This window comes from Ictidomys tridecemlineatus, chromosome 5, assembly GCF_052094955.1.
Source record: "Ictidomys tridecemlineatus isolate mIctTri1 chromosome 5, mIctTri1.hap1, whole genome shotgun sequence".
NCBI lineage: Eukaryota > Metazoa > Chordata > Mammalia > Rodentia > Sciuridae > Ictidomys > Ictidomys tridecemlineatus.
In genome coordinates this window covers 139765185-139791217 of record NC_135481.1, presented here as the reverse complement: position 1 = coordinate 139791217, position 26033 = coordinate 139765185, and the positions used below count along the sequence as shown (strand labels likewise).

At 37.2% G+C, this 26033-nt stretch overlaps 1 protein-coding gene across 14 annotated transcripts in view; it reads left to right on the top strand.

The window, feature by feature from the left end:
• Positions 1-26033, top strand: part of Akap13 (A-kinase anchoring protein 13) — a 315221-nt gene that overhangs the window by 270929 nt on the left and 18259 nt on the right. For 12 of the 14 annotated variants that reach the window (XM_078051200.1, XM_040275952.2, XM_021722882.3 and 9 more), the window contains 12 exons: positions 8792-8859; positions 9397-9463; positions 13729-13864; positions 15196-15308; positions 15902-16054; positions 16884-17134; positions 19776-19901; positions 20012-20129; positions 20840-21088; positions 24123-24199; positions 24769-24950; positions 25084-25166. In XM_078051200.1, the coding sequence (XP_077907326.1) occupies positions 8792-8859; positions 9397-9463; positions 13729-13864; positions 15196-15308; positions 15902-16054; positions 16884-17134; positions 19776-19901; positions 20012-20129; positions 20840-21088; positions 24123-24199; positions 24769-24950; positions 25084-25166 (1623 nt within the window). The remainder of the gene's footprint in view (positions 1-8791; positions 8860-9396; positions 9464-13728; positions 13865-15195; positions 15309-15901; positions 16055-16883; positions 17135-19775; positions 19902-20011; positions 20130-20839; positions 21089-24122; positions 24200-24768; positions 24951-25083; positions 25167-26033) is intronic. The other 2 variants (XM_040275949.2, XM_040275947.2) reach the window with 2 other exon arrangements.

Below are 26033 nucleotides of genomic sequence, written 5' to 3'. Positions count from 1 at the left end.
ATATGCATCCTAGGCAATCTCTTTACCAAGTTACATGCCTGGTGCTCTGAGTCCATCTTTTGTTTTCTCGATATCTTTTCCTTAATTATTAAGCATGATAAAAATTCTCTTTTCCTTAACTCCCCGCTAGGAAGTTGTAGGACTGCCACACGGTTCTGGTATAGCTCTTGGAGACTTCCATTGCCCAAGTATACAGAGGAGCCCATGGAAAATCATTTGAAAATCATTGGTTAGGAAAAAAACTACATGAAAAATGTCTTAGTACTAGGATCCAAAATTCTTAGCCACACATAGACCTAGTAATTAAATAGTTAATAGGGTAGCAGTCTTCTGGATATCTGGTGTTTAGAAGTTCCACAGATTTTTAAATTTATATATATTTAAAATTATATTTTTTTTCTAGTTAAATTTTATTTTAATGGATATCAAGATGTTATGACAGGTTTTTGGTCAAGTTATTTCTATTAAAAAGTACTTATTTTGAAACCTGTTAACTTTAAACTGCCACACACACACAAAAATAAACAAATGGTCCACCAAATATTCTCTTTCCCATCTAAAGATTTTGCAGTACATTATGATTAAGTATTTTTATTAGTTACTGATGGACCTTTATTTATTTGTTTATATGTGGGCTGAAAATCGAACCCAGTGCCTCACACATGCTAGGCAAGCGCTCTGCCACTGAGCCACAACCCCAGCCCTTAACCAGTCTTTTGCTGTTGAACTTGAATGATCATTGAAACAAATATTTCTGATACCATTCTTTTACCATTGATAAACCCATTTTGTCCCATTGTCCCAAGATCTGAAACACATATAAAAACTTAAATATAGTATATAACATAAAATAATAATGATAGTACAATAGTCACAAAATTAATGTTGATATAATAATATATACTTAATATAATGATAGTATAACAATCACAAAACTAATGTTTATGTAATAATATACATGGATTCTAGATTATGGTTTTTAACCTGTTTTGATACACCTGTGTCAATTTTGTTGAAATATTCACAGAATTAAAACTTATAACTTAAAGGGTTAAGACTAGGGTGACAGGTAGTAGAGATAATAATCATTTGACCTTCAGAGTTTTGTGGGCAGACTCGATAACCTCACCAGTTCCAGCAGCCTTTCTGTTTACAGCCTTTCTGTTGACTCCCACAGCAACTGTCTTATATCATGAAAAACAAAACCACCCAGAAGAGCATAGTCAGAGAAGCTCTCAACAGACATGGGTTTGCCAGGCACCTTTTAAACAATGCTAGTATCACCAGATTTCAAGAAATTGGGGCCATCCTGTAAATTCTAACCAGATGGTGATCAGAAGCAGTGTAAACCATCTAACCATCTAGACAGGGACCTAACTAGTGCTCATTTGTGTTGATTCAAGATAATCATCTGATCAATAAAGCTAACTGCTTCCATTGGTGGGTCATTTTTGCTGTCACCAGCAACATTGCCATGACTGACATCTTGATTGACAAGTTCTTAACTTTGAAGCCTATGTTGTTCATAGGAAGAGCTTCACTAAAAGCTTCACTGTGCATTTCTACTGACTTTACTTCAGTTACAGTGTTAAATGGAGCAGAGGGGACCAGCGTGCCAGATTTGAAAACTGTTTTAAACCTTCATTTGCATATAAACACACACAAACACACACACACACTATATATATATATATATCAACACATTAACTTTGGTATCAGCCTTTCTACTCATTAGTATTTTTATTTCCATCTCTAAGTATTTGGAGAATATACTGATTGCAAAGTTTAAAAAAAAAAATAACTGCTTAGAGCAGGGGCCACATGCCAGTAATTATAGTGACTTGGGAGGTCTGGTGCAGGAAAATCGCAAGTTCAAGGCCAGCCTGGGCAATGTAGTGAGACTCTGTCTCAAAATAAAAAGGACTAGGGGCCAGCTGTGGTGTACATACCTGTAATCCCAGTGGCTTTGGAGGCTGAGGCAGGAAAATCGAGAGTTCAAAGCTAGCCTCAGCAATGGTGAGGCACTAAGCAACTCAGTGGGACCCTATCTCTAAATAAAATACAAAATAGGGCTAGGAATATGGCACAATGGTTGATGCTCCTGAGTTCAATCCCTGGTACCAAAAAAAAAAAAAAGGACTGGGGATGTAACTTAGTAGTAGAACATACCTGGTTTCAATCCCCAGTACCAGGAAAAAAGAAAGAAAGAAAACCCCACAGCTAACTGTATTTATTTGTAGATGTGAATGAAAATGTTCTCTATCATGTACTTAAAACTAAATACAGAAATAAATTAGATGCCATGGTAGATATATAAATGGCTCAGATTTGAAATTTTTATGTCCATGAAAATGATCTCATTGATTAAAATTTTAACACAAAAAATAGAGCTGTAATAAACATTGTATGTACTTGAGTTCCCACAATACAATATTGTATGTCATCACCAGAGTTTTTTCTGTTTAGTAGGGCTGTCTGGTGGAAGGATATCATGCTGTCCTTTGCCAGTAGTTCTTTGACTTATGGTAATAGCTTGATCCAATCAGTCATCACAGGATTATTTTAGTCCTACTTGCTCAGCAAAAGCAAAGAGTTAATGTTTTGGAGTTTAATCTGAAAAGAATTATGTAGCAAAAAAGGAACAGTTTAGATAGGGCTCGTCGGTTACCTTAATATGCATCCAAGGTTCAAAATATGTTTTTAATTTGAAAACCACATCAGAAACTTAGGAGCCCAATGCTTCAACTATAGCTTTGCACCCTACTTTAGTAGTAATGTTGAAATAGTCTCCACATTTGATGGTTGCATAAAGGTTTGTGTATGATAGTGTGCCACCTGCCTCTTAAATTGAAAGCAAAGGAACAGTATGTAGTCATCTTCCCTAAAGAACAGAAGTAATTGGCTTGTTTTCCTGGCTTCCTGAAGCCTGTAATGCGTGTTTATGTGTATGAAGCCCCATCTGTTATCTTGCCTGGAAATGGAAAATATGAGTAATTTGAGGACTCAGACTCTTTCATCCTTTCCCTTCATTCCCTCTCATGTTCAGGATCTTCCCAGGAGTCTCAGGAAATACATTGTCCCTGCAGTCAGTCCTCTACCTCCTAGAAAACCATGTTGCTTTCAGAAGAAAGTAACTGTCCTTTTTGTTTAATGTAAGCTTATTTTGATGACTGATCCCTGGGTGGAGCTTCACTCAGGCAGCTGCTCAGTCAGGTTTTGACTCATGGTTTAGAAAAACCAGTCATTATGATAATGTTTTGTGATAGTTTATGTAAACTTAAATTCTGTCTTCCATCACTTTAATGTATATATCTGCATGCAAATACTAAGAAATTGATTGGAATGAAATGTTTCAAAACATACCAGCATTTCTGATGCTGCTGGATTATACCTGGACCAGTCTGAGGTCATAAGGGTGAAAGGTATATGTCCCTTCTGTGGATTAATATAGAAATGATCATGAAGACACTAGAAATAGCCAGCAGCAAAGCATCCTTATAGCTCCCGTAGAGTCTGCTTCTTGATATGAAGAGGAAAAGTAGAAGCAAAGCCTAAAAGAGTCTGGTCAGAAATATTTCCAAGTATAGGAAAAACCTAGAAGGTTTTTGTCTAATCCCAGACTGCCCTCCTGCTTCAGGATTAGGTGACTTTAATGGAGAAAAGAGTATAGTGTCTTTCTAGTTCTTTTTTCTTTATTATGTAAAACTGTCCTTAAATAATCAACTGTTTGTTCTAGCTGCCGCAGATAATTTGGTTTGTGGAAAGCATGGTAGAATCCTTCAGAAAAAAAAGAATTTATTGTGTTCAGGTTTTTTGTTTTTTTTTTAATCTTGCTAGTGTTTTTTTTTTGTTGTTTTTTGTTTGTTTACTTTAAATAGATGTAAAATGATATTGAGATTATTGTTGATGTGTTTTCTATTGTGTTAGCAGTTTCTGAGTACTTTTCTTGTAGATTGTTTCTCTTGATTAAAAAAGTAAGTAGAGCTGAGCATGGTTGTAATCCCAGCAGCTGGGAAGGTTGAGGCAGGAGGATCATGAGTTCAACGCCAACCTCAGCAAAAGCAAGATTCACTAAGCAACTCAGTGAGACCCTGTCTCTAAATAAAATACAAAATAAGAATGGGGATGTGGCTCAATAGTTGAGTGCTCCTGAGTTCAATCCCCACTACTCAAAAAATAAAATAAGCGGATTGATCACAATCTAAATGGGAAACAAGAATTTAGAATATGTAATGGTTGGATTTTATCAGAAAAGAGAGCTGTCTACACTTTTCTGGCATGTAGAGTTTGTTTTCATATGAAATAGTAAAATACATATAATAGATTAAGGAAGATTTTTTATTTGGGGTGGGGGTAGTGGTGGTGAATGAAGAGCCTAAGCAATAAAGTCCAGTCTTTATTCAAGCAGAACACTTTCATTTTGTTTGATTTTTTTGTTTACCAATGTTCTTATGAAAACTGCTGTTAACGAGTACTTCAGCCAAGATAGTTTGCCTCTTTTTTGTGGCTTTCCTCTTGTGTTATACATCAGCACTGTGGTTATTACACCAGCTACCAGAACATCTCACATGACTTTAATGTATAAGCACTATCAATCCACACCTTGCAATGTCTCATGTTTCCCTAAGAATTTTAAACAAGAAGTCATAGAATTTTGGAGCGTGTATTTCTGAGTTGCTTGTGTTTAAATGTTTGATCTTGTTCTTTGGTTTGGTTTGACTAGGGTTGAAATGATCAGAAGAAGTTGCATATTTCTATCCTTAAAGGTAATTCTTTAACCTGTAGCTCTAGCAAGGATCAGATCATTTTTCCCAGATAAATTTTGTTGCTCATATCTGTCCCTAGCTGTCAAATAGAACTCCACTTATTCCCTACTAACAATCAGTGGACCAAAGTATCTGAAAAGTCCTTTCTCCAGAGCTCTGGCTGCATAGAACTTGGCTTACAGAGGTGAATCTTTCCTTTTGGTAAGGCAGTCCTTTACTATTCTGTAAGGCTGCATAGAACTTGGCTTACAGAGGTGAATCTTTCCTTTGGTAAGGCAGTCCTTTACTATTGGCTTAGCTACTCCTCCCACTCTTCTGTAAAAAACGATTTTCTTAAGCTAGTCTCTATAATGGTTTGTTTTATTTTTCTGCTGAAATTAAATGCATGATATAATAGTTCACCAAAGATCTGTGGTGGTTTTTAGCAGAGGTTAAAAATTTGTGCAGCAACAGTTAGATGGCAGTTTCTACTCCTGTGGGGTTTGCTCCATTTTCTTTTGATACTTCTTTGTAAAAGAAAAGGAAGTTGAAGCTTGGGCTATTTGCTTTTAATCAGAGGAATTTAATTAGAGGTCAATTCTGTTCCCATAAATTACTGTGCTAAGACCTTTTTGAAGAATTTTGAAAACTAAAAGCATATTGCTTACTGCTATTAGGAAATTTTAAATAAGAGGCCAAGCTATTTCTTGTTTGATCTTCCTAATGGCATGGTATTGTGGCAGAGAGCTTAAAAATGTTTTAAATGTGTTTTCAGTTCTTATGTTCTTATTAATTTTGTACTTAATTCTTGTGTTCTTATTAACTGTCCTTTAAAAGAGAGAGAGAGAGAATAAGGTTGCAAGCCCATGACTTTGGTTGATATCTCTAGGGGTCAAAGTCTCTAAATCAGCCATGCATAGCCCTAAAACTGTAGCTGCAGATTGAGTCCAGTAACACTTAGTAACAAGTTGAATGTTTTTCAAGTAGGTACTTCAGTATGTTAACAAACATCCATATGAACTATTATCACTAAGACTTGTGACCATAATATTAAAGTTTCAGCTGGATTGTTGATTTGGAGACATGTCTCAATTAACTGAAAACATGAATCTATGTGAAAAGTTCTAGAAATACATTTAAATTTTATTTTTGCATTTATGATTCATCTAACAAAACTTTTTTAAGTCTTAAACGCTGGTCTTAGAACTTAAAAACTGCTAGTCTGTTTAAAAGTGATAGTGCCACTCGCTCTCTTGAAAACTGCCATTGGCTGATTCCCTATAGCTATTGGAACTTGCAGGGAGAAGAGGAGCAGGAAGGATCCAACTTGGGAATAAGTTCTGTCCACAGTGTTCTATCTGGTCACTTTGGCAGATTGGAGTTAATGGCAAGTTCTCAAGGAAATCCACTACCTCTTATTTTGCACCAAAAATATTATAGATTTTCAGTAAAGCAAAAATATTGTAACTGGGATATATGATAATAAAACCTAATTTTAAATTGTTTTAAATTTATCACAAATGTGATGTTACTTTTTTGTAAAGTTAAGGAAATGTTGGTAAGGACATACAAGGAACTTTGAAGGATAATGAATTTTGGTTTGGTTTGGTCTCAATTTGTATTAATATAAACTGTTATACATGGATAATTTAATAGGCATTCTATATACTTGCCAATCAAAATGGAGAAAAAGTTAAGATTTTGTCAGTGCTTCAGATTATTTTTTATTTTTTTTTTAAGAAATAAGCCATTGTAGCTGGGTGTGGTAGTACACACCTATAATTCCAGCCACTGGGGAAGTTGAGGCAGGAGGATCATGAGTTCAAAGCCAGCATCGGTAGAAGTGAGTCTAAGCAACTCAGTGAGACCCTGTCTCTATATAAAATACAGAATAGGGCTGGGTATGTGGCTCAGTGGTTGAGTGCCCCTGAGTGCAATCCCTGGTACCCCCCGCAAAAAAGAAAGAAGGTATTGTAGTTAAATTCCCACTTCCTTGCTGTTCTTCTCCAAGCACTATCATGAATTTAGCATGTTTATAATTTGATTTTTAATTTTATCTCACATAAAATTTTAAAATTTTATTATTTATTGTTTTTAGTTTACATAAATGGTACTGTACAGTGCCTACTATTTTGTAATCATCATGTTGAAACCCATTGTGATCATTGACTTTAAGCTCTTCCCTAATATTCAGCTGTAGATATGTCAGATATGTTCCACTGCTCAGTCATTTGGGTTATTTTCAGCTTTTCTGTGTTACACACAATGCTGTCAGAACATCCTTAAGGTGTGTGTGTGTGATACTAGGCTTTTTATCAAAATGGGCTTATTCACAAAGAGGGGCACATTTTCAACTTTGTTACATACTGCTAAAATACTTACCAAAGTGAGTGTATCAATTTCTAGATCTGTTAGCAAATGATGAAACTTTTTTATTCATTCTCATATCCTTATCAGTATTTAAAACTAAGGGGAATTGTGGCCCCTCTTATTTTATAGATGTGGAAACTGAGGACTGTGGAGAATGAACTTATACTAGGGTTGCACTGATTAACAGAACCTTACCTAAATTAAATTAAGTTTGACAGCTATTTGTCTTGTTCTTTTTAGTATTAAGTTGATCCAATAAGTTTCATATACTGTGATCAACACTGTGTTGGGGCATTTGACTTTCAGATAAAACAGGCATAGGTTCCACAGATAGATATGTGATTAGATGCCATGAGCCGGGCACTGTGCTAGAGACTCAGAGACTTAGCAGTGTATGAATGATCCCTCCTGAAGAGTGCTCAGTGCAGAACAACCTAACATAATCCCAGAACTGTGTGACTGGGAGAATTCAGAAGAGACCTGTGAACCAAATAGGCATTGTAGAAACAGTGGTTGCAGAAGAAATGGAAAAGTCCTTTGGGATTTAGGTTTCTGGCAGTCTTCTTTTTAGCCATTCTAGTATCTTCCCCTTCTCTTGTCATTCCAATCCCCCCAGCCACCCCTACCCCTGCAGTCCAGATGTCTGAGCTTCAGTTTTGGCCCATGACTGTTCATTAAGCTGGACAGGACCTGCAGCACTTCCTGACGCACTGACTAGTGAACAGTATCTGTGGTTGATTCCCTGATCCAGCCTTTCCCAAGGGAAACTTCTCATCTCTGTCCCCAGAGACAAATCTTTTGTTTCTGCTTTCCCTCTGGCCTCTTGGTCCAGTTGTGTTTTACGACTTCATAGCAGCAGTAAGAGCTAGTGATGACCCTTCTGAGGCACAGAGTGCTTCATTTTTACATCAGTGGTCCTGGTAAGCCAAGGAAGAAAGAAAAGTATTTTGAGATAAAAATCAATATTGGCATGAGCTGGAGTTGTAGCTCAGTGGTGGACCACTTGCCTCACATGTGTAAGGCACTGGGTTTGATCGTCAGCACCACATAAAATAAATAAAATAAAGATGTACAAAAAGATATGACAACTTTATAAAAAAAATCAGTCTTGGCAAATTGGGGTCTCTGCTTTATCTTTCAGGAAGTCTTCTACTTTCACTGAGTCAGGGTTCCCAGGAATGCTGTGGGGTAGTTGTGATAACCTTTCTTGTGTGTCTCTTGACTCAGTAGTTTGTGAGGAGCTCAGGTTATTTAAGATCCCAAATAGAAAATTATAAGCAGGTAGATTTTCAGATCCATGTCCTGTATTTTGATAGAGTACTACACAGTTTACAACTACTCTTAGTGGCATTATTTATTTACTTGTGATTTAGACATACATATCGATGGCAGACACTAAAACTTTTAGTTTTGGTTGATTCTTCAGCTTCCTGTCTGAAGAGTTCCAGAGTTTTTATTCTTGTTAATCAGAAGTCACATCTGCTCTTGTTTCTCCTCCAAACAACATCACAGGCCTGTATCCTAGGACTGCACAGTGTAATTTCCATTATTAATGATATTCTTCCCTGTGAGTGACATCATCTGGAAATCTGTAGGTTCCTTTTAGCTGTGGTGCAAAGTCAATCTCGGGTCTTTTTGCTTTGTTTTTGTGACTTTGGTTTCTGCTTTCTTTTCAGATTGCAGTGCCTTTGTCCACAAAGGCTGCAGAGAAAGTCTGGCCTCGTGTGCAAAGGTCAAAATGAAAGTAAGACATTCTGGTGAAAAGATGGCTTAAAATAAAAGGGTTTCAACTAACAAAATACTAAGAAATTGGGAGAGCTGAGGTTGCAGTGGGTTTGTTTGTTTTAATCATTTGGTACCAACCTTGAGGCCAAAATGATCAAACAATAATTTTTCTCTAAAATGATCAGTTCCCTTCTTGATTTTAACATGCTTGGGAATTTGAGACTTCTGGAAAAAGAAAATGCTTTCAGAACTTAAACATGTTAAATATACATTTCCCTGTGAGTTTAATATTTCTGAGTTGCTGATTAAAATAGTTTTGCTCTTAACCATATGTGCAGACCTACTCTGCAATTCACACTTCTGGCTTCCTCATACACTAGACAGGCACAGAAGATGGCAAGTGGGGGTGACTGGGGCTGTATTGCAGGGTGCTAAGAGCCAGTGAAAGGGCCAGACCAGGAAATTAGGCCAAAGCACACTTTTTATTCTAGGCTACTTGAAACTTGACAGAGGCTAAGTCATCAGTGCAATTTTCTTGTACTTTCTTTTTCTTTAGCAGCCCAAAGGGAACCTTCAGGCCCATGACACGTCTTCACTCCCCACGGTCATCATGAGAAACAAGCGTAAGTAGCTCAGCCAACCTCCTACAAATCCCTTTCTGACTGACTGGTTCTGTACCATAAGTACTGTTGTAGTGTTCATTTATTATTTCTAATCAGGATTTGAATACCTATTCTGAATACCTAATTAGAAAGGCTGTTTATTCTACAAATTCACTCACCAATAGTTTTATATGACACCATCAAATTCTCTTTGAAGGTTTGTATACCCTGTGAAGTTATGTAAATGGTTCATTTTTTTCCTTCAAATGTTACACATGGTTGAGTGAATCACACACTCGCATTCACATCATGCTATCTTCACCAGTCTATGTGAGGCTTCACTTTGATTTTGCCTGATATTTTACTTTTTGTTCTTTATTTCCTATCTCATTCCTAATATTGAATATTTAATGTATGTCTTTCTAATCTGCCATATCTTTAGACATATGTATTTTGGGAAAAAAAATCTGTTGTTTTTGTGCATTAAATTTAAATTAGGTGTTGTGACTTGTATATTATTATTTGTTTTCTTTTTCCTTTTTTTTTTTGTCTTCCCGTACTGAGGATTAAACCCAGAGTAACTTAATCACTGAGCTATACCCCCTTATTATTATTATTTTTTAATGTTTTGAGATAGGATCTTGTTAAGTCTTTAGGGCCTTGCTAAATTGCTGAGGTTATCTCACACTTGTAATTCTCTTGCCTCAGGCTTCCAAATTGCTGGGATTATAGGCATGAGCCAACCGCACCTGTCTTATTCTTATTTTTCACTCAGTATCATTTTGAGACTATGCATGTTATTATTGTTTTAAGCTGTTATTTCAGATTGCTGCATGATATTCTTTCAAAAGTGTATATCACATTTTAATTACTAGTTCCCCTAAAACAGGATATTTAAGTTGCTTCCAACTTAAATATAAATAATTACTACCATAAATAATGCAGTAATGATTATCCTCTTAGTTCACTCTATGAGAACCTATGAGACACTTTCCCAAAATAGAATAATTTCCAGGATCCATTAAACACACATGCTTTTGTGATCCACCCACATCTGTGAATCAGAAATTCCAAGGTGGAGTCCACTGATCTGTGTTTTAATAGGCCCCCTAGGTGATTTTGATGAACCCTTCAGCTTGAGATTCACAACTTTATGCCTTATTTTTCTAAGTACTTCCAGATAACTCCAAAATAAGTACCAGTCTGTACTCCCACAGGGAAATGTGAAATACTTAAACATATTGCCTGATGATTACCCATCTTTGCATGTAGATGGCTAGAAGAGATGCTTTGCCAGACCTGACGCCTACGTAAATCTATGATCCAACCCATTCCATGTGACTTTTGCAAGTCTAACATTAACTCTCTTACTGTAAAATGCCTGTTATGTGCAAGGTGGTTGTTATCATTTTTTAAATATTTTTTTTCTTTATTTATTTAATTGGGCTGAGGATCGAACCCAATGCCTCACACATGCAAGGCAAGCACTCTACCACTGAGCCACAGCTTGCCCAAGTGTGCAAGGTTTTTTATCTCTGACCCATACAAATGTTCGTGTGTGTGTGTGTGTGTGTGTGTGTGTTTTGCTGGAGGTTGCCCATGTTAGGCAAGTGCTGAACCACTGAACTACATTCGTAGCCCACACGCAGATATTTTTATTTCTAATTTACTCCACTGAGGCAGTATACAGGTTGAAAGTACAGATTGTGGATTCTAGTTATATGGATTTGAATCCAAGCACCACTACTAATTAGCTGTGTAACCTTAAATGCTGCTGAACCTCTCTGTGCCTCATTTTCCTCCTATGTAAAGGAGGTAATGATAGGTTTCCTAGGGTGGTCAGGCTACCTACCTGACTGATAAATAAAATCATACCTGTAGGCTCAGTGGTTGGGCACTTGCCTGGCTTGCCTATTCAATGGATTCAGTCCGCAGTGTGCCTCCCACTCTCCCCCCACACACACACATACACAAATCAGACTAGTAAAATACTTAGTAGTTGGCACTCCTTAAGTTTTGCTGCTATCATTGTCACAAATAACAGACTTAAAGATATTAAGTGACTTTCCCTGGGTGGACTATGGATTGCTTTCCATCAATGAAAGGCTATTATTTTCATCCTCTTACCCCACCTTTTGGATACAAGTTGTTCTTTATTAATTGTAGAGCTTTACATAACATTCTACTTCTTCAGCCTTTTCACTGGTCCCTTACCTACATCTCCTACCTATTTCCTCCTCTGCTTTTCTTTTTGCTTCATGATTTCTGCCTTTATTCATACAGTTCTTCTCAGAATGTCCTCTTCTGATCTATTCACATTCTTCTAGAACTAGTGTTGGGTTTCCCCGCCCCCCTTTCAGATTTAGTCTGCTCCCTGAACTCCCTTCTGAAGCACTTGGACTTCAGACTCTTGATACTTGCACATGTTCTCTTTTACCCACTGTTTGCTCTGGCCTACTAGAGCAGGGGCCACAGCTACACTTCTTGGGACTCCTGTAGCAATGTCTGGTTGTGATGCAATGTGTCATGTTTCTGGTGTTTTACTATACATCACCTTTGTCTAAATAGAATTTGAATTAGAAATGAATGCTTAGCCATGCGCGGTGGCACATGCCTGTAATCCCAGCAGCTTGGGAAGCTGAGGCAGGAGGATTGCAAGTTCAAAGCCAGCCTCAGCAACAGCGAGGTGCTAAGCAATTCACTGAGACCCTGTCTCTAAATAAAATACAAAATAGGGCTGGGGGTGTGGCTCACTGGTCAAGTGTCCCTGAGTTCAATACCTGGTACCAAAGAGAAAAAAAAGAAGAAATGAATGCTTGTATTAACATTTATTTTTTTATTGGTTGTTCAAAACATTACAAATCTCTTGACATATAATATTTCATACTTTAGATTCAAGTGGGTTATGAACTCCCATTTTTACCCCAAATACAGATTGCAGAATCACATCAGTTACACATCCACATTTTTACATAATGCCATATTAGTAACTATTGTATTCTGCTAGTTTTAAAAAAATCCTGACATTTGTCAAGGAAAAATAATGTTACATGTATGCCTGTGTGACCATTTGAGCAAATTAAAGTTCCAGTTTCCTCTTTGGCTGTGTTGAAGAGAAGTTTGCAGTAGGAGAATCAGTTAGCTATGTGACATTAAACAAGTAATCCTGGGGTTTTTTTAATCCATAAATTAAAGGAATTGGTTAGAATCTGTGCTCTCAAATGATGAACTGAAGAATTGTTTGAGAAGCCTATAAAATATGTAGACTCCCAAGTCCCACTCCAGAGTACAGCAAGGGCTGGGAATTTTATACCTAAGAAATACTTCACAGATGTTTCATGGTATGATCCAAAGAACACTGGTCTCAGTTACCTCTAAGATTCCTTTTACTCTTAATGTTATTTCAACCTCATTTTTATGAAGTTTAAATTTTAAAATATATAATATTTTCATGTGATTCTTTATCCTCATTGTTTAGTTTCTATTCCATACCACAGGTAACCACTCTTAGTTTTTCATTTATCTTCTCAAAGTTAGCCTTGTTAATGTAAATACTAACTTGGACTATTGATTTCCCTTTTTAAAAGCATAAAAAGTGGCCTATTATTATGTACTGTTTTGCATCTTGATTTCTCCCACCCCCTTTCACTTACTGCATCATAGGGATATGTCAGTACATGAAGAATATTTTCATTTTGTTAAAGCTGCATAATATTCTAGTGTATGATATACTGTAACTTATTGACTGATTTTTTGGTATTTATTAGTATCATTTCCAGTCTTTTTCTTTAATCAACAATATTTCTTTGAATAACTTTGGACACACATCCTTTCAAACATACACAAATATATCTTATAGACAACATGTTCTGAAGGTGAAATTACTAATAGCGAGGTGTGGTTGTGCATACCTGTAATCCCAGCAACTTGGCTGAGTCAGGAGGATAACAAGTTCAAGGCTAACCTTGGCAGTTTAGCAATACCCTGTCTCAAAATAAAAATTGAAGGGACTGAGAATGTAGTTCAATGGTAGAGCACCCTGGGTTCAATCCCTAGTACTGGGCGGGGTGGGGGGGTGGCAGGGAGTAAAATTACTAGATCAAAGAATATCAGTACTTACAGTTTCAGTAATTACTGCCAAACTGTCCTTCATAACCTTTGTAAGCAATTTTACCCTCCAAGGGAAAATCTGTTTTAAAGCACTTTGCTTCTGTTGGCATTGTCAGATGAATCAGTACTAAGTGGGCATAAAGATGAGACTTCAGTTGTGTCCTCTTCCTCTGCAGCCTCACAGCCCAAGGAGCGCCCTCGATCCGCAGTCCTTCTGGCTGATGAAACCACTGCTGCCCCAATGTTTGCTAATAGACGGTCCCAGCAGAGTGTCTCGCTCTCCAAAAGTGTCTCCATTCAGAACATTACTGGGTAAGTAGGAGGTTTAAAAATAACATGATTGATGTGGGTGATAAGAGTATAATAATCACATCATTTGACATAAGATTTTTCTTTAGAAACATTTGTGTAAAGTAACGGGTTGGTGCACAGTTGGGTGCTACAGATGAGGAAAATGGGGATTATACTTATGATGCACTGTTATAACTGCTATTTTGGGACAAGGATCTCCTTTAAACACTACTGTCAGACCACGTTGCTGTAGTATTTGTACATGATCAGCCCAACTTTTGAAGAATATAAAGTTCTAAAGGATGACTTTTAGATCAAATAAGAAGGCATGGGGGGAAAAGATGATTAAATTATGAATTTTTGTTTGCAGCCACTTGTATGTTCAAATGTCACACTTCTGTATTGCTCAGATGAGCCTGGTTCTTCAGTTTCTTTTTAAATCATTTTTCTATCCTTGCCTCTAAGTCAGTTTCATGGAGGTAAATTGTGGGCCATTTACTACCATTAAGTTCCGAGTCACTCAGTTGCACTCAGTTCTTTTTGAGGTCTCCTGAAAAGTTGCTGTGGCCACTGACTGTTCATGCATTGGCTGTCTGGTTAGCCTAGGAATGATTATGATGTTTTGGCTGGTTTGGATAAAATGCCTACTTGCCTTTCATCTCAAATGTAAGACACATCTTTTGCATGTGTCTTAACCTTGGTTGAGGGAAGTTAACAAGAGGATGCAAAATTTCATTTTGTCTGTATTTCCTAACCTCTGTGCTAGCTAATGTTTCCTCCTCTTAAAAACATTTTTGTCTTGTAGTCTCATTATCTCCATAAGTCTTTTTTTCAAAAGTTGTATTATTATCAAGTTGGTTTGCATTGTGACTTGAAAAGTTGTTTTTTAAAAAAATTGAAGTTTTAAGTGATTGTTATTGCTTTTGCTTTTGTGTTGTGCAGTACATTTGTTGGGTACCTACTATACAAGCTGGTGAGTTGGATTGAGAAAGTCCCAAGAATATAGCACTTAGTCTATAATTACTTAGGCAAGTGTAGTGGCTAGGCAATAAGTTTTAAATAGCAAAATTTCTTATATAATATGTACATGATATGAGTGAAGAAAGTTTTCTTTGCTGATTATCATTTAAATTAAAAAAAGAAGTCTCAAAGAGTTGAAAAGTTTTACGTTTGCAAGGATATTAAATGCTACCAAACTTTAAGAATAGTGTTGTTGCTCTGTGCCTGGTGTAAGTAATTGGTCTTTAGTCACTGTAGAACTTACAACCAGCTATCGTTTTAGAATTTTTCAGGTACTTCTTTAAGTGTGTGAACACTGCTATTTGATAGAATATACTTCTTTTTGTCCCCAGAGTTGGCAATGATGAGAGCATGTCCAATACCTGGAAATTCCTGTCTCATTCAACAGACTCACTGAATAAGATCAGCAAGGTCAATGAGTCAACAGAATCACTTACTGATGAGGGTAAGAGGAAGCTGTGGCCTGTATTATATGCCTCTGTAGAGAATGTGCCTTTACATAGAACACCATTGTTAATAGTGCCTACCTCTTCCTTACCTTGTGAAGCTTCTCTAAATTTGTCTGTAAAGCATCAAATGCATTAAAATGAATTGGTAATCACCCTTAACCAGTTGTTAATTGTGCCATTGACTTTAAATGTGGGCATACCCTTGTGTGGAGAAGTGACTTTTCTTCCCTAGTCTTTTGTGCACTATTAGTTCTAGCTCTCGTGGCATGATAAGCTTACTTTATTAAACCTGTAAAGGTAGCAGATCCCTTCCAGTTCCTGCTTCATGTGGGAATCATCTCTTATTCATATGTTTGATTTATATTTTATTTATCTTTTTAACCAGTCTTGAATGTAGAGTCTGAGTCACTCCCACATAGGACATTGATTATTTTCTAGAACCAGGATATGCTCTCCATGAAGAACTCCTGTGTTAATGCAGAGTATTTGTTTCTTAAGAAATCATTTATCAACCTAAGAAGTATCCAACCTAGGCTTTTTAGAGGTCACAGACTCAAGATTCTAATATTAATATTTTTTATATTTTGAGGAGTAGGTACAGACATGAATGAAGGACAGCTAATGGGAGACTTTGAGATTGATTCCAAACAGCTAGAAGCAGAGTCTTGGAGTCGGATAGTGGATGGCAAGTTTCTGAAACAGCAAAAGAAAGATGTGGTCAAACGGCAAGAAGTGATTTATGGTGAGATTCTTCATTTGCTCTGCTTACATTTGATTTGCATTGTTCAACAGTTTTAAACTAGTGATTTGACATGCTGTGGAAAAATCAACTTTTGATTGTTAAGATTTTAAAGATTTCCTTTAAAAACTTTGAGGTACACAAACAAGTTCTTATTTGTATCCTTTTCTTCCTTTGCCCTATTCTATTTCTTTTTCATTCTCTTGAGTGTTTTATTTATATATGAGTGCTCAGTTGCACAGCAGTCCTAGGAAGAGATCTCTTATGAAAGTGCAGTTTTGAGCCAAGCATGGTAGCACATCCTTGTAATCCCAGCAGCTCAGGAGGCTGAGGCAGGAGGATCACAAGTTCAAATCCAGCCTCAGCAACTTAGTGAGGCCCTAAGCAATTTAGCAAGACCTTGTCTCATAATAAAAAATTAAAAGGTCTGGGAAGGTGGCTCAGTGGTAAATGCCCCTGTCTTCAATTCCCACTACCAAAAAAAAAAAAAAAGAGAAAGTGCAGTTTTGTTCCTCAGCTACACTAGAAAGTAGATGAAATATAAGTTGTTTATAGAGAACAGAAACAGTCATTTATAAGAGGTGCTGAATCCAGTGAAGCATTCTTGGTGTAACCAGTACTTAAGTATACCTGTCATCAGAAAATAGTATTGGGTAATGTGAAAAGTAGAGGATTAAGATGAGAAAACCTTAGGGAAAATACAGCTTTTGAGCCAGTTTTAAAATTTAAATTGAATTCCAAAATAACCTTATGACTATAGCAGCTGATCTTTGAAGGACAATGCTCATTTAAATTAAAAATAAAAATTGTTGATTTCTGTCCTCCTTCCCAGAGTTAATGCAGACAGAGTTCCATCACATCCGAACTCTCAAGATCATGAGTGATGTGTACAGTCGGGGGATGATGACAGATCTGCTCTTTGAGCAGCAGATGGTGGAAAAGCTGTTTCCCTGTTTGGATGAGCTGATTGGTATCCATAGCCAGTTCTTTCAGAGGATTCTGGAGCGGAAAAAGGAGTCTGTGGTGGATAAAAGTGAAAAGAACTTTCTTATCAAGAGGATAGGGGATGTGCTTGTAAATCAGGTGAGCCACGGGATGGGTCTCTGGTTCTTCTCACTTGTTGTGAGGGGAAAAAGTGAAGCCTCGGGGCTCAGGAACCATACATTCACATCTCAGTTCTGCCTTTTACCTATGTAAGCTTAGGAAAGTTAATCTCGCCGAGCCTTGATTTCCTTTTCTATAAAAAAGAACAATAGGGATTCTCTGCTTTTGCTATTTAAAAAAGTTAAAGGGAAGTATCTGTATGTATGTGTGTGTGATATATAGATAAATATGTTATATATCAGTACCTAACACACAGTAGATAACACAGTAAAAAAGTTGGAAATCAAAGAATACTTATTGGAAGTCTTCACCTTTGCCCTGAGACTCAAATCAGAAGGATCTCATTTACCAAAAAAAAAACGGCTGAACATAGAAAATAGAACAAGAGACTATCTGTGAAATACATAACTAAAATATATATTGTTGATATTTTTATCATAGTGGTATGGTTTCACTCCCACTCTAAGAAAATTTATCTAAAAGTTATTTTGATACTTGCAGATGTATTTGTCACAAGCAGCTATTAATGGTTTGTTCAGAAAATTTTCTTGAAAAAAATAAAACTTACAGGTATAACACACGTACAGTTAGTATTTTTCCCCCAGCAAATCTCTGCTTTTGTGCAGGAACAGAGGCTTAATTGCTGGAACATTAGTCTGAGAATTAGAAATTTTGTCTTTTCCTTGTATTAGCCCATCCTGCTCATTTCACTAATTCATTATTGTATTCATTCATTCTTGAAGTATTTACTGAGCATCTGGTAAATACACAGATATGTTAAACATGACTTGGACCTCTGCCTCAGGGACCTGCTATTCTAGAAGTAAAAATAGGCGTGTTGTGAAATAAATGCAAATCTAGTATGGCAGATTTGCATATTGAACAGGGCATCTGCAACAGAGCCTTCCAGTCATTTTCCATTCCACTCTTTCTGCCTTACCTCTCTGCCTTTAAGGCCTGCAACAGGCAATTCACCTAACCTTGACTTATATTATCATTTGTAGCTCCTTACATTTATATGCATCCCCTAGTAAGATCATTGACACTGGGATTGAAACCATAGTACTGGTGTCTATTTCTGTGCACCAGTGCTGGATTTTATCTTTTAGGGCACTTGTTTTAGGGTATAAGTAAATAACGATCTTTCTGCTGGTTTCTCCATTGGTAAATGGGGATAGGAAAAACTACCCTGAGTTCTTTTCAAAAAATTTTTTTTTAATATGGTGCTGAGGATTGAACCCAGGGTCTTGCACGTGCAAGGCAAGCCCTCTACTGCTGAGCCATAACCCATGCCCCAAATTCTTTTTTTTTTTTTTTTTGTATAGTGCTGGGTATTGAACCAAGGGCCTTATGCATGCAAGGCAAGCACGTTGCCAACTGAACTATAGCCCCAGTCTGCTTTTCAGATTTTTTTGGTAAAGTGTAATATGTCTGGAGATTTTTAGTGCATGGAAATCAGTGCTTAGCATGAATTAGATAAGACACCTTACAAAAATTCACTGATTTACCCCAAGGTGAACATTACTTCAGATGGATCTTTGAGATTGCACAGATTTGGGAATTATTTAAGGGTATGCAGGTTTATTAAAACTGCTTACCTGAAGTAAAAGTATCTCATGAAGAAAAACCCAGCCCTTATCTTAAATTAAGGAGGTCAAAGTTTTAAGACATGAAATGCATTTTTAAATCCTGAAAATGTAAGTTTTATTCAGATAAAATTCTTATTCTCTAACAATCCACCCATTTAAAATGTGAAGCTAATTGTTTTTAGTACATTCAGAGTTGTATAACCACCATCACAGTGAATTTTAAAACATTTTATCATTCCAGAAAGAAACCCCATACTCATTAGTAGTTGCTCCCTTTCACACAAAAACCACAAATTGCCCTAATCCTAGGTAACTGCTAATATATTTTCTCTTGCCTCTTCTGGACATTTTTGTATAAACATAATAAAACAATATGTGGTCCTTCATGACTGGCTTTTTTCAAGATTATAATGGTTTTCAAGATAATTCAGAATTGTAGCGTGTAATAGTACTTTGTTGCTTTTTATGACTGAATGATACTTCCTTGTATGAATACCATGTTTTATTTATTTTATCCACTGATGGACATTCTTTTTACTATTTGGGGGCTATTATGAATGATGTTGCTATGAACATTTGTGCATGAGTTTGTTTTTTTTAAAGAGAGAGAGAGACAGAGAAAAGAGAGAGAATTTTCTAATATTTATTTTTCAGTTTTCGGCAGACACAACATCTTTATTTTATTTTTATTAAATAAAAATGTGGTGCTGAGGATCGAACCTAGTGCCCCGTGCATGCCAGGCGAACGCATTACCGCTTGAGCCACATCCCCAGCCCTGTGCATAAGTTTTTATGTAGATGTACGTTTTCATTTCTCTTAGGTATACACCTAGGAGTAGAAGTAGTAGGTCTCATGAAAGCTCTGTGTTTGACCTTTAATGGAGTGCCAAACCATTTTCCAGAGCTGCTGTCAATTTATCTTTAAGGGGAATTTATGAGAAAGCATTCTTAGCTTTTACAAATGGGCTGGAAACTTTTTACAGGATGATCCCCTGAGATAGAGCATAACCGTTATTCTCTTTCCTCTGCAGTTTTCGGGTGAGAATGCAGAACGCTTAAAGAAGACATATGGCAAGTTTTGTGGGCAACACAACCAATCTGTAAACTACTTCAAAGATCTTTATACAAAGGATAAGCGTTTTCAGGCCTTTGTAAAGGTATTGATGTGAAACATGAAAATCTCCATCAAGAGCAATACATCACTGTCAGTTTTAGCTGCAATCTTCCTTGTGCAGAAGTTCCTAACAGTTTGTTTACTCTCTTGCAGAAGAAGATGAGCAGCTCATTGGTAAGGAGACTTGGGATCCCAGAGTGCATATTACTTGTAACCCAGCGGATCACCAAGTACCCAGTTTTGTTCCAAAGAATATTGCAATGTACCAAAGGTGAGTCTCCTTTTTAACTCAGTTTTATGTGCCATTGCACTGTTGACCAAATTCTATCCTGTAGCGCTAGAGACCACCATAGAAAGCTGTTTCATATTGCATTATGTCTAAAAGAGAGCCTGTACTTTATCTTGAAAACAGTTTTCTTTAGTGAAAACTTGGAATGTTATGTCACCAGACTTAGGATGGATGATAACAGGAAGGAAAAGGGAGTACTTATTGATTCCATGAAGAGTTCAGAGCCCTGAGCAGCTAATTTCCCTGATCGCTATACTGTCAGACAGTTCCACCAGTTCTTCCCATGAGTGCTAGAACTGCTGCTGCTTCTCATGTAATCACTGCATGCTGGTTTATTGTCTTAACATTAAAGATTACAAGCTAGCTAACTATGTTAAAGATTTGGTAAAATAAAGAAATAAATAACTTGTTGCTCCTTCCTAGCCCTCCCTACTTAAAATGTAGGGTTTCTTTTATTTTGAACAGAGATATAAGTTCATATTATCTGTATTATTGAGAACTGCTAACCTTCCTTAGTATTAGACTTAAAAATGCAAGAGAGAGGAGCATGTGACCTCTGGCGTGGTGTCTGCACTCTGATAGCCTAACCACAGAGGGTGAAAGATGAAGTGGAACAAAAAGGCAGGACTCCCTCCCCTTCTACTCTAGTCTGGAAGGAAGCCATTATAGCAGAATTATTCTTTGTTCCAAAGACAATGAAGCAGAACAAGAAGACCTAACTCAGTCCTTGAGCCTGGTGAAGGATGTAATTGGAGCTGTAGACAGCAAAGTGGCAAGTTATGAAAAGAAAGTGCGTCTCAATGAGATTTATACAAAGACAGATAGCAAGTCAATCATGAGGATGAAGAGTGGTCAGATGTTTGCCAAGGAGGATTTGAAGCGGAAGAAACTGGTAAGAGATGGAAGCGTGTTTCTGAAGAGTGCTGCTGGAAGGTTGAAAGGTAAGGTTCAGCTTATTTGTGTCTGACTATGTGCCTGAGGAGAAAATCCAAGTATTTTGTTGGAAAAATTCACCACAGGTTTTTTTTCCTCTGGAGCCTATGTCCAAACATCACTCAGGAGCAATAATCATTTAATTGTGATCTTAGATCAAAAAAGACTGGTTGAGCCGAGCACCGTGGCACACACTTGTAATCCCCAGCATCTCAGGAGGCTGAGACAGAAGGATTGCAAGTTCAAAGCCAGCCTCAGCAATGGCGAATTGCTAAGCAACTCAATGAGACTCTGGCTCTACAAAACAGGGCTAGGAATGTGGCCCAGTAGTTGAGTGTTCCGGAGTTCAATCCGCGGTAGCCCCCCTTCCAAAAAAAAAGCCTGGTTGGAAATAGTTTGCAAAAATCATATGAAATAAAATTAAGTAAACAAGGAAATGATGCAGTCAGGGAAAATGGAAAATAAGATTTTAAAAAATAAAGGGGAAAATCAAAAATTAATACAAATGTGCAAGCAGTTAAGGAAGATGCATTCTCTTATGAGAGGAATGACCAGTGTGGGATTAGGGCCTGTGGAAAAAAAGTTAGAAGGAGGGAGGACTCAGTCAGCATCTGTGAGATTGAAAACACAACACTTGTTCCCAAGAGATGTTAGAGGGCCTTGCAGCTTCAGAGACCTTAAAGGTAAGTTTAACTCATATCAACCAGAAATGTTCTCTCATCTTTAAGATATAATGATGTAGATAACTGCTATCAGAGGAGTCCTTACCATAGTCTTACCATAGAGTCTCACCATGCTTGGAACAGTATTACAGAAGCCCCAGGCAGTCAACTATTTTCAAACATGAATGAATCTGGGATCAAAACAAAACTACTTGGAAAGAGATACTTGCTATCGAATCTGATACGTGCTGGAACAGGGAAAAGGGTGGGTAGTAGTGGAATTATTCCTGGTGGTGGGGACTAGCAAGTGTGGAAACATGGAATTGGAGAAGTAGACAGCCCAGGCTCTCAAACAGATTGCACAGTGAGTGACAGGGAAGAATGGAAAATAGGCCTGAAGAAAACTGCTGGAGCTGCACTATAATGAGGAGCATAGTACACACCGAGGCATCAGTGGCCACTCTTGACATATGTGGGTCAGGGATGGGTGCCCAATGGAGGGGTTTTTAAAAGGAATGGGATATATTAGACATTTTTTAGCACAGTGACTAGATGGAGTGTAGAGTTGAGTGTGAAGAGAGACTGGTGATGGAGGCATCAGGAGATGGTTGTGATTCAGGGAAGTGCTAATCCAGGCCTGCTCTGCAGTAGAGGACATGTAAGATAAGGACAGGGTAATCACAGAAATGTCTCTTGTGCCACAAACAGCTGTACATTTCACTGTTCTGTGATGTAGTTGAATCAAGCTCCTCCCTTCCAGCCCTAATGTCCTGTGATGTTCTAAGAGCTCTGCCTCAGGACTCTTTCCACACTCACCCTTGAGGCTGTCTTTTGAGAAAGCTGACATTTCAAAAATATCTGCACACTCTTGTAAGGACCTGGATTTCCTAAAGCCGCTGCTCTCTGAATCTCGCAGTATATTCTTTTCTTTGCATAGCAGTTTATTTATTGATTCACAAAATAAAAACTAATGGATTCCAACTGTTGAAAAAAAAAATTGTGGTCAAGCCAGTGTTATAAGGATAGATTTTCTGGCTTGAAATGCATCTGCTGGAGAACGAATTGGTGTTTAGACATTTACACCCCTAAGTGAACTTGTGCCAAAAACAGCCAGTTCTATGTTGAGTAATTTTGAAAAGGGTAGATTGTTTTTCTCTGATACATAGTCACCAATCATATAAATGTCAGGATTCAATAAAATTGAAACTTGTGTCTTGTTTTTTCAAACACGTACATTATCTAAAATTAAACTTCAGACAAATAAATGTGTCAAACCTAATGATAGTTTATGTAAAATTACTATAGTCTAAGTTGAAAAATTAGACCTTCCTTAAAAACGGACATCCTTCATTCTATTTTTTTATGACTATGAAGTGAATTTCACAGAAAGGGGATTCTGGTATGGCAGAGGTTTAAGACAAGGCCAGGAGGGAGCTGCACAAATCATTTCCATCCTTTTCCCGAGGAATCATAGGCTTCACTTTCTAGAGTAAAGATATGTAAGGGACAGCCTATGAGCCCTCAGTAGATGGCTCAGAGATGTCAAGCTGTCCTTAAGAGAGTAATGGAAAAGTGTCACTTTGTAGTCCTAGAAGATTACTTAGAGCAAGAGTTTGTGGAGTTTGGGGAAGTTGTTGTTTTGTTTTTATGTGTTTAATTCTTGCAACCAGTTAAGAGATGTTAATCTGGCTTTGGTTTGGGAAAGGAGGGGCTGCAGTTGAAAGCCAGGGCCTCACACATGCCAAGCATATGTATATGTTTTAATAGAAAGGAAGAGAAGGTGTTATCATGAAGACATTGAAGAGGACTACTGCCTATGGGAGCTGGGAACAGACCTCTGTATTCACTTGTACTTATGAGACCAGAGAGTGTCTGTAGAGGCCATTCTTTTTCTTTTGGGGGCACAGAAGAAATCTACTTTTTGTTAGACTTAGATACTTCTGTATATCAACTTTCATGGCTATTGTTTCCCATGACTGTAATCATAAGTTGAGAAAGATTATAATGTGAGAATTTTGTGGAAAATGTTGCTCTAGGTTGCTGTTTAACATTGGTTGAAATCTAAATTTAAAACTATTCTTAAAAGCATTCTTAAAATCTTGCCCTCTAAAATGTATCTTTTCAGGACTGAGTATTTAAACTTTTCCAAGATAAGGCTTTGGTGATAAACCCCATTTTAAAATGCCTTTAGAAATCTAGTGACTGAGACTAGTCCTACAGAACTGTAAAACTGCTACATCGAGGAAGAGTGTGATCTCAGACCATAGTTTACCCTTGTGGGGTGTATGACTGAAACTCCTTCACTAAAAACCCTTCTGGCTGTAGTTAACTATTTAGTGATCATTGTTCCCTCTTATTTTTCCCCATTGCTGCTTTTCAGAGGTCCAAGCAGTTCTTCTCACTGACATTTTAGTTTTCCTTCAAGAAAAAGACCAGAAGTACATCTTTGCATCATTGGTAAGCTGAATTGTTACTTTCTTCTGTTTGGAATTAATACTATCCAAAACAACTAGGTTAGGTGTGGAGTATAATCACTAACTCATGGTTCACCCATCCTCTGAAAATTAAATGGCTTAGGATCAATTCCTATAATTTCTTACATAGCCTCATGATTTTCTGTTGTTCCTTCCCACTGCCAAAATTATTTTTCTATTCTCTCTCAATCCTTTTTATTGCCCAGAACGTTTGATGATTTGAATAGAAATTTGTCACTGAAGTGATTCTCATGATTTGATCTCATAAGTGGTGCTCATGTATGATATGTCTGTGGGGAACCTGGAGTCATTATGTGAAAAACATGACTAGAAGCTTTATAGCTATAGACTATCATCTCCTTTTTGGAAATCTTTTTCTGTTTTTTAAAATTGAAATGAAATAGTAAGATATTTGTCTTTATCCTAAAATTGCCATTATTCTTTTAATCCATACACACTTAAACAGTATCTGGTCTTATCTTAGATAAGAGTTGTTCTTAAAAGTTAGAACATTGGATACATATTTTATATTTGCCCTTTCCCATTTTCTAGGACCAGAAATCAACAGTGATCTCTTTAAAGAAGCTGATCGTAAGAGAAGTGGCACATGAGGAGAAAGGTCTATTTTTGATTAGTATGGGAATAAAAGATCCAGAGATGGTGGAGGTCCATGCCAGCTCCAAAGAGGAACGAAACAGCTGGATTCAGATCATTCAGGACACAATCAATACACTGTAAGTGAAACACTAGGGCCCACCCTTCCTAGACCTCTTGATAACTCTGTAATTTCATAATATATCAGGCAGTAATCAGAGTAATTGATACCTTAGGAATTTTTTGTTTTGTCTTTTCTTTTGATTTTATTAGGAACAGAGATGAAGATGAAGGAATTCCTAGTGAGAATGAGGAAGAAAAGAAAGTGCTGGATACCAAAGCCCGGGAGTTAAAAGGTAACTGTTGGTCACTGGTCCAGGGCCTTTGTCTGTGGGAAGTCTATGATTGCAAAAGACTGTTAGTGGTTTCCAGAGGTACTGGCTGCTCCTCAGCTCCAGAGCTCTCTCAGCAGGCCTTGACAACAGAGGAATGAAGAGTTCCTAACAAAAGAGTCTTGGCAAAGAATGGCTATAAGAATGGTCCAATATTAGATCAAGAGAATGTTAATTGTCTTTCCAGCATCAGTATTCCTGGACCCTGATGACATTCTTTGTGTTTATCACAGAGAATTTACCAAATTTCATGGTCACATCCAAGATTAAAACAAAGGAAGAAAGGTATCTGAGGAACATAATCCTCCTGTTAATTTTCCTGTCAGTCCTGGCTTTCTCAGTCATCCATACATTCATAAATGAGTAGTGAGGTGGTTTGGGAAGAAAAGTACTTATTGATTATGTTTAACCACTATTTATTATCTGCTTTTTCTTATCAGTACTCTACAAGACAAATATTTTATTTCTTATTGTGCAGGTGAGATACTGAGGACCCCAAAGGCCAAACAACCTAGAGTCAAATGTATAGCTAGTAACTGAGCCAAAATTATAATTCCTATCAGGATGAGATAAACAGAAGGACCTGGTACCCATCCCCTTCACATGGCTTATTGCATGTTCCAAAATAAAGACTGCTTTGAGTAGAAATCAGGCTGAAAGTCAAGTAAATGTAAACACTAAGGTGTTGTTAGTCCTTTAAGCTGTATAAAGGGATAGCATTCTGTTTCATTGAAGGAAAAAAAAATGGACAGGTTTAGGCTGGAGCCAATTTTATCATGTTTTTATCTTACATACCAAATGATTAGGATGACAAGGATAAAATGTTTCTTC